At 28.1% G+C, this 9,235-nt stretch overlaps 1 protein-coding gene across 2 annotated transcripts; it reads left to right on the top strand.

Moving 5' to 3' along the window:
• Positions 1-2,243: 2,243 nt before the first annotated feature.
• On the top strand, positions 2,244-7,984 carry LOC111034543 (endoplasmic reticulum resident protein 44-like). 2 transcript variants are annotated; one of them, XM_022315817.1, is made up of 8 exons: positions 2,244-2,355; positions 2,996-3,277; positions 3,353-3,425; positions 3,868-4,023; positions 5,924-6,102; positions 6,184-6,299; positions 6,369-6,664; positions 6,727-7,984. In XM_022315817.1, the coding sequence occupies exons 2-8, from the start codon at positions 3,218-3,220 to the stop codon at positions 7,074-7,076; spliced, it is 1,230 nt and encodes a 409-aa protein (XP_022171509.1). In that variant the 5' UTR covers positions 2,244-2,355; positions 2,996-3,217; the 3' UTR covers positions 7,077-7,984. The 2 variants fall into 2 exon arrangements, with proteins under 2 accessions (XP_022171509.1, XP_022171508.1); XM_022315816.1 differs by lacking the exon at positions 2,244-2,355 and having other exon boundaries at positions 2,784-3,277.
• Positions 7,985-9,235: the final 1,251 nt, after the last annotated feature.

Consider the following 9,235-nt stretch of genomic DNA (forward strand, 5'->3'; position numbering starts at 1 on the left):
AGGTTTGATTTCTGTTTTCACCATAATATCTGCTTTGTAATATTATTATAAGTACTTAGGTTCCACATATTTGGAAGACATTTTGTATTAACATGTAATTATATAAAGTAAGCTTATAATAGATAATAAGTATTTAGTATACAAATTTATAAGATATTATGCTTAATGTTGTATTAAAAAAAACTGATTATTTTTAAGTTGTATTTAAAATTTAAATTTTAACTTGAAATTGTTTCACATCGTTTGTACAACAATGTTTTATATTGAAATATGTAATAATAATGAACTCAAACACAAAATAGTTACTATCTATGCATAGGTAATAGGTATAATAACTAATAGATCCATAATATTTTTTCTGTTTGTTCAGCATTTATAGTTTCTGTGAAAATAACAATTATTCATATTAAAAAAAAAAATTCAAGTATAAAATATATTATTGTAATATATTATGTGAAAATTGTGTACAACATGTGTTAATTTAAAAAAATTAATTTTCATGATTTCCATTTTAGTTGTTTTGTAATATTTTGATCATATGTATAGCATTTAAATTAGCGGAAACGGAAATCAAACCTTTTGTATACATATTGACGGAAAACAGCCATTTATAATTTTGGCGGAAACTGGTAATTACCAAGCTAGCAAAGCGTTAAGTCGCATACATAGGTACAGGGTGTAATAGACAGAACTGACTAATGCAATACATTTTGGTATAATCAACATTTTGATTTTTTTTTTTATAAACAATTTGTTGTCACTTGCATTACATGTATAGTATAAGAAAATTATTTTTATTTTTAATACTGATTATAAACATTTTTAGATTTAACTAAATGTTTTTTATTTAAGTTCAAAATAGTCAAATTGTGAATCTGAGAACAATTTTGATGATAAAAACATTTATCTAAGTCAAGTATAGTTTATTTTTTAGAATTTTTTAAAATATCAATATTTTTTGATTACATTCACTTGGAACGTAGGTGATAACTTTTTTCAAAGTATAATTTTAGGAAATTTGCTGACATGAGCATATTTCTTAAATCATTTATTCATATAATGTTTAAAAATGTTGTCCTACGTCATGTCTATATGTTACACCCTGTATATATGTACCTATAATGATTAATGGTAATAAAAACGTTCCCGTTCACACTGTAGGTAGGCATTACTTAATTTAACAAAACAAATTGTTTATTGATGCCATTTGACATTATATAATATTATTATACATATGTATAAGAAAATTTAAAACTTTATACATCCGTGCTCGGGATCGATATTAGCGAGTCTCACAGCTTTATAATCCAGTGGCACCTTTTGAATTTTAATAAGGTTCCAACATTTTCGCAGGCTAAATTTTATTCATCATAGTAAATATATGTTTTTGATGTATGTCTAGGGTTGAAGATTTACTGATGGTTACCCCTCGTATATTGTTATATCTTATATTTTAATGAATTAAAGGAATTGGAATTTGGAAATAACTTTTGACATATAATTGCGCATAAATAACATACCAAATATATCTACAATACTACCAATAGTATACATTTGGTACCTCCGCACATATTATAGGTATTGTACTAGGTATACGTATTACAGTTTTCATAGTAATATATTTTACCTCTTTTACGTTTTGGCTGTCCGTCTATTATTATTATTATTTATTCAATTTATAGGTACCTATGAGGCTATGATAATGGCGGTGGCGGAGGCGTGGCAAAAAATAGTTCCTATTGGAACTTGTATGTATGTACTTACCTGTTTATCATTAATTTAATAGGTATCGGCAGGCCGGTGATATTTAATGAAAAAAAAAACAAATTGTTTAAGAACGGATACCCCCTCCCACAGCTATTCAAATCATATTGTATACAATTTTATTTGAAAATGTCTAAAGTTCAGCGTTAGTGCGTTACTTAATATTTTGTTGGTATGTGTCATACACATATTCCTAGGTAAACAGGCTAGCATGTATAATTATAATTTATACTGTTATAATTATAACTAGTAAGTAGTCAAGTAGACAGTACCTATATGAACGCGGGGTAAGTCGGGGAGCTGTGTATGAATATTTGTCATGATTTTGTCTGCAAACGATGGCTACGCCGCGGAAGCAATGCGAAAGCAGATCCCGCGGCGTCGTCGGTTAAAAACTGAAAAAAAAAGAAAGTAAACAGTACCTACCTATCTATAACCTACGGATCACGACTGAGTTATCTGTCGATAAGAACGTCGAGAGCCTATAATAACTGGGCACGTGTCTACCACGAAAGACGAAAATCGGTGGTGCCGATGTGGCCACCGTTTAATCTTAAAGGAATGAAGATAGACATATGCTGTACAATATAGGTAGGTGCAACTTTAAATCGTTAACGTGTGTTTTCACGAGTACATCAACCAAACACTTCGTAGGCGAATACCTAAACGGTAACATCCGTCACATAGGTGCAGCCTGAAGTCCAGGAACACGTAGAAATTTTTTTTTGCCGCCTGACGATTATTGTTAGTAATAATATCGCAGATTATATTTAACTATATTCAATTTAATATAATCTATCTATAATATGTTTATTTAAAATTAATAAGCGTAGACAATGAGTAAAATCGAAGTACAGGAGTGGAGGGGTGGCGAATGACTTGATTTCGTTAGGTTAGGTTAGCTGATATGTATAATGGTTCATTAAATCATTAAGTGTATAATTATAATTCACAATGTTATTATCCAGGGTTGTGATAAAGAACTTTATTTTGCACACAATTAATTAATTTAATTAAACCTCTTTACAACTACAACTGTAATTATAGATAACTTAATTCGTGCTATCAGTCTTTAGAGTATCAGTCATTCCGATTGTCTCATTTTGTTCTCCACGGTTTCGTTATCAGTCTCATGGAACAAATCGACGTATCGTAATCAGCGAACATTCGCCGGATGACGTCGTAATGGTTTTTGACGTTTTTGTGATATCTTCAAATTTTGTCCCTATAGGTAAATGTGAAATCGCTAAACATATTATTCACATATTCACCGTTCGTAGCGCATTTAAATTTTAAATAGTTCACCGTCGAAGAAAAGATTCGTTGTCGTTAACTGTCCACGAAAAAATACGGTTTTTTCTCTTGCAAAAGAAATAAAGGTTTAGTATTTGGTTCCTCTTCCCACCAGCTATTCATACCCTAATGTTACCTCAAGCATAGTTTTCAAAATACCATGAATCAAAATTACTGGAAGATATTCGCTAATAAATTGTTCCTGTTGTTTTTTTCTTTTGTGAGTATAGTGACAAAGTCGTATGTTTATTGTTTGATCTATGTATTACATTGTCTAACAGATTGTTGCTTTTAGGCCTATCTGTTCTACAATCCAGTAACTGGCAATGCTGTAAAACTCAACAGCCAAAATGTTGACATGACATTAGGTAATTATTAAAAAAATATTTGTTTTAATTCTTTGCATATTTGATAAAACATTTGTAGAAAAAATAATAACTCTGTATGCCTTAACTATTGTTTCGGGTAGGCGTATTTGTTTCTTTATTATAATCATACCTAGCTCTTATGATATTTTTATTTTTCAGTGGTTCTACATTCGCTGTGAAATGTTTCTTCTATAGTATACACTTACAGGAGGCAAACTCAAAATGAACAACCCTATTTTTCCTTAAAATAATTTTTGCTTTCATTTAAACATTCTATATTTTCATAAAATATGATGTTGTTCATTCTGTTTTTATCTCTAAAATGAGAGTTCTTCTACTGTTTAAACTTGTCTTTCATATATAGTAAAATACTATCTAAACTGCCTAATGTATTTTAGTAATTTATAAAAATTTTATAAATATAAATTTTTTTTTGTTTTAGCATCCAATGAGTTAGTTATAATAAATTTCTATGCCGATTGGTGTCGGTTTAGTGGCATTCTTACTCCAATCTTTGAAGAAGCTGCTGCAAAAGTTTCTGAACTTTATCCAGAGCCCGGTAAAGTTGTGTTGGGGAAAGTAGACTGTGATAGTGAAAGTAAGTAAACATATTTTTTTATTTTCAAATTTCAAATTTTAAGTTCCTCTAACTTTGGATCTGACCTAACTTATTTAAAACAAAATATTTTTATACTTAAATAAAATGGTTTTAGTTGTATATAATTTGGATTGAATTCTGATGATAACATTTTTAACAACAATGTTAACAATAATAATACTGATATACTTATACAATATTTAAATTTGAATTTGTGATACTACTTTTATTTTATAGGTATTAGAAAACCGCATAAAGAATAATCAATTAATTTCTCGTATTTTAAAATTAGTTATAATTTTTTATTTAATGGTTCCTAAAAATATATCTGATTCTTGGTACCTATAAACTATTTTTTTTTTTTTGTGGGGGACAAGAAAACTTAATTTTTATAAATGTTATATACTGTTTTCTCTTAACGATTTTACTATAACTTACTATCAAGAATATAGTAAGTTATATAACTAAATATATGCGCATATTTAAATATACATAATACATAGTATTATTAAGCATTATGTTTATTATTATCTGCTAAGTATAAATTGTCTCTTATTGTGTGCAATAGTGCATAATTCAAGATAACCTAAAAGCCTTTATTTTATCCTAAACATAATATGTTTCAGAAGCTTTGAATATAATTAAGGTACTTAATGTAATAATGCAATTAGCATTTCTTATTCATTTGAACCTATCCCTTTTTATACTACAATTATTTACATTCAAATTTAAAACTAAATAGAAAATACAATTTTAAATAAATAAAAATATTAAAAATGTAGGTACTGTATGATTACATATCATATAAAATATGCTTAATATTTTAAACATTGTATAAACTTCTATTTAAAAATGTTTGATTAAAATATAAAATGTCCTTAGTATATATTATTATCAATTCTTAATAAGTATTCATTCTTAAATGGTTACATTTTAATATGTATTATGATTAATTATATTTGTTATATTTATTTTAATGTAATACATTTAACTAGACTCTAGTTACTAGAGCTAAAAACACTTAAAAAATTAATATGAGTGCTTAGTTATGCTTGTAGTTTAAAACCATTGTAGTAAGTACCTTGTTAAGATTATAATGATGCTTATGAAATGTCCAACTAATTAAAAAATTTTATTGGCTTATTATTATAAATTCAAATAAGTTACAACACAAATATTCTGTTATAATTTGAATTTTAAATTCAAACTTTAGATTTCTTTTAAGTTTATTTATACATTTATAACAAATGTATATTTTTTTCCTTGCACGGTTCACATTCCATTTATAAACATATTATGTACCCACAGATAGTGATTAATTTTAAAAGGCTTATAAGTTTAATTGACTTCGAGACTAATACAGAAAATGGTAAAAGAATAAATTAAGACTTTAAAAAAAAAACTTAAGTGCAAGAATATTAGTGTTTTTTAAATTCGAATAAGCTATTTAAGTTTTAGTATATTATGTTAATACTTCATATTTTCACATTTTATTTATCATTTCACATTTATTATATGAATATTGAATATACAAGAGGAAAAGCTTAGCTTAGCTAATTAATTAAACCCCAGAAGTTCAAATTAACTAAAATTGTTGTTGATAAAATAGTTTAAGTTATAGTTAAGTTTTTTATAATTTTTGTTTGTATAATTGTATGTAGCACATTTAAATAATGTAGTAATTACATTAGCATCATAATATAATACAACTACACATATGGTAGTTTTAAAATTATTGTATGCTCAGCTGTACCAAGGCCAATATTATAATACATAGTGTAAAATATAGAGTAGGTATAGGCTATAGGCTCTAAATTATTACAACAATAAAATAATGTAATACAAATACAATCACAGCTGTCAATAACTTTTATACTTATACCAAAATAATTTTTTTCAGCTTCCATTGCATCTAGATTTCAAATTACTAAATATCCTACTATAAAAGTATTAATAAATGGACAACCAGCTAAAAGAGAATATAGGGGTAAGCGATCAGTTGAAGCTTTTGTGTCTTTTGTACAAAAACAGCTTGAAGATCCCATACAAGAAGTCTCCAGCTTGTTTGCCGCGGCCGATGTAAGTTGAACGATACCCATTCATAAAAGTATCTACTTTTTTTTTTTGTTTTTTTTTTTTTACTTAAATTATTGTCTCTAGGTGAAGTCAAGAGTTGTAATTGGATACTTTGAAAACAAAGATTCTCAAGAATACCAAATATTTAGAAAAGTGGCAACAAATCTCAAGGATGATTGTCTTTTTTATGCTGGAGTTGGGTAATTATTATTATTAATCTGTTTTGTATTTTAATATCAACAATGCAATTAGAACTTTTTAACTTCTAGTGAACCATTCCGTGCCATGCATCCGCCCAATGAAACAATAATAGAATTCAGACCTGACCGGGCGTCTCCCAAATCTGAACATCATACTTTCAGAGGAAATTCAGCTGATTATGATTCGCTAAATATATGGGCAACAGACAATTGCTTACCATTAGTACGTGAAATAACGTTTGAGAATGCTGAAGAAATCACAGAAGAAGGATTACCATTCTTACTATTTTTCTATCATCCTGATGATATGGAGTCCATCAAGCTGTTTAAAGAAATTGTTGGCACTTATTTAATACAAGAAAAACGTTAGTGTTATCAATTATAATTGTAAACAATGTGGGTTAACTTTAATTTGTTATTGTTTCAGAACGCGTAAACTTCTTGACTGCCGATGGTGTCAAGTTTGCACATCCATTACAGCATCTGGGGAAACGACATACCGATTTACCTGTAATTGTCATTGACAGTTTCAAGCACATGTATCAATTCCCAGCTAAAAGCGATTACAAAAATCATGAGCATCTAAAAACATTCATCGATGATCTATACTCCGGTAAATTACATAGAGAATATCATTTGGGCCCCCAAGAAATTTCTGCCATAGAAGTAATCCATGGTCATAACCAACCTGCTGAACAGACGATGCCACCTGAATCTACTTTTAAGAAACTGGCACCTTCTAAAAATCGTTACACATTATTAAAAGAAGAATTATAGCTTAATGATACTATGTGGCGTATCGAACTATAACTGCCCAACATAGTTTTAACTATTAAGTTATTGAATTTATTTCCCATGTGAATCATTTTATTTTATTTTTTTCATCTTTTAAAATTTACCATTTACTTTATTATTATTGTTTTTCCCTCAAATTTTTTGTCCGTATCTCATACCGATTGTTTCATTTTTATCATATTGTAATATTTTGATTATCATCATAAGGTGCTGGTATTCATTTTAATTATGTTATTATGTGTACATAATTGATTAACTTTTTAAGTGTCGTTCTATTCTTAGGATAATATCTGTTATTTTGCCATCTCAATGCCTATGCACAATCAGTGATTAAGATAATAACACTGTTATACTAAATTAGATATTGGCCTATATTTTGTTAAAGTAAGTTTTTTGAAATTTTTGAGAGCTTTAAAATATGACTTTGAATACTCATTTTGTATTATATTAAATGTTATGTATTGTATGCTCAGAGAGAAAAAATTATGTTAAAATAATTTTTACATAATACTGGTTTGGTATAACAAAAGTGTATTAATTTGGCAGAACTGATAAAACTAGATTTGATTAATGAACTGTGGTTAAAACAAATTCAATTTATCAATTTTAAGAAATTAAAATTAAATTTATGTCCCAGTCTAGAAAAGTTTTAATTAAGTGCTAGTACTTGTAATAACTTAATATGATAAACAATTGTATTCTAGACGCATATTTATGTATGTAATATATATATTTTAATATGATAATAATTGAAAGCTAATGTATTATACCCGAGTTGCAGCTTGCAGCACATCTCTATTTTGATAATCATTGATTTATATTTATATATGTATGCAAGGCGAATCACAGGGCGTGTATGCTAGGTGTATCGTCTATATATCTCTTACATAAATACACGCATATTATTATGAAGACTAAAACTCGCTGTTTAACATGATTATTGTAAAATAATGATCTTAAACTTTTAACTGATAATTAATTTTTTATACCTTTGTAAAATACTTTTGTTTTACAGTTTTTATTTTCAATACAAAGTCATCAAAATAAAATATATAGTATTATATTATGAAATTTTTTTTTCCGATTCATTTTATTTTCTGACTATCAAATAATACTTTTTCCTTCTGTACCATTTGGTTTTTACTCTTCAATGTATCATTGTATGTCCATAAAAATAGCCAATCACTGGAAACTTAGTGACATGTTTATAGTGCATTATCATTGGAACCTAGGTTCAAACTGTTGTTCATGGACCTTTTTATATCATAATACATAATAATATGTAACTTTTAGTTGCCATTTGTCAGGAAGATACTTCCAGCTAGTGATTTATTACTTAAACATTGTGGGTATATCATCTTTTTCGTATACAGGTAGTAGACCTAACCATGGTAAAGAATAAACCTTATAAAGTAAAAAGAACATTTTTCTTTAAGCGTTTATTAAAATTAACTAGATAAATGTATAGTTTACAATCTCAGAAGATCGTTTTTGGATAAGCCTTGAAGTATTAAAAAAAAAAAAATAATGCAAATTGTATTTACACTAGATTTTTACAAGACAAATTTGAATTATCAGGTTTGTATTGCTTCTAGCTTCAGCATAGTTATTGAAGTAATTCAATAGTAATAAACACACAGTGGCATACAAATGGTGTGAGGAGGTGTTCTCTGATAAATCCCCCTCCCCGCCCACAAGGATGACAAAAAAATACTGTTTTGAAATGGTTAGAATGAAAAATATATTCGTCATGAAGAATGTAATGTGTGTATAAAATATAGTACTTATTTGTACAAGTACAGGGTCCGTCAGAACAAACGCATGTTTTTAAAGTTATTAATACTAATAATACTTCAAGTGGGGAAATCTAATCGGTGTGAGAGACGGCTGGTTGTAAAGCTGATAACGTGCAGTTTTAGTTGTCATCATGGTGTGCAGTGTGCAACAACGAGTGTTCGCAGTATGGCGGTACTTCGAAAATGGTGAATCTATCATTCAAACACAGCGAGATATTCGAACTAACTTTGATATTCCGCGTCATGGAACGATTCCTGACCGTAATACCATTTTGAGATGGGTTACAGCGTTCAACACATTAGGTACGGTGTTGATGAAAAGAACTGACGGACGAAATCGGGCTA

The sequence above is a fragment of the Myzus persicae genome, unplaced genomic scaffold (assembly GCF_001856785.1).
Source record: "Myzus persicae strain clone G006 unplaced genomic scaffold, MPER_G0061.0, whole genome shotgun sequence".
Taxonomy (NCBI): domain Eukaryota; kingdom Metazoa; phylum Arthropoda; class Insecta; order Hemiptera; family Aphididae; genus Myzus; species Myzus persicae.

Bases quoted from the DNA above. Each gene is read 5' to 3' on its own strand.
- LOC111034543 (XM_022315817.1), top strand. From the start codon at position 3,218: ATGAATCAAAATTACTGGAAGATATTCGCTAATAAATTGTTCCTGTTG. The intron at 3,426-3,867 runs GTAATTATTAAA...TTTTTGTTTTAG, and splicing joins AAATGTTGACATGACATTAG to CATCCAATGAGTTAGTTATA. The intron at 6,300-6,368 runs GTAATTATTATT...TTTAACTTCTAG, and splicing joins CTTTTTTATGCTGGAGTTGG to TGAACCATTCCGTGCCATGC.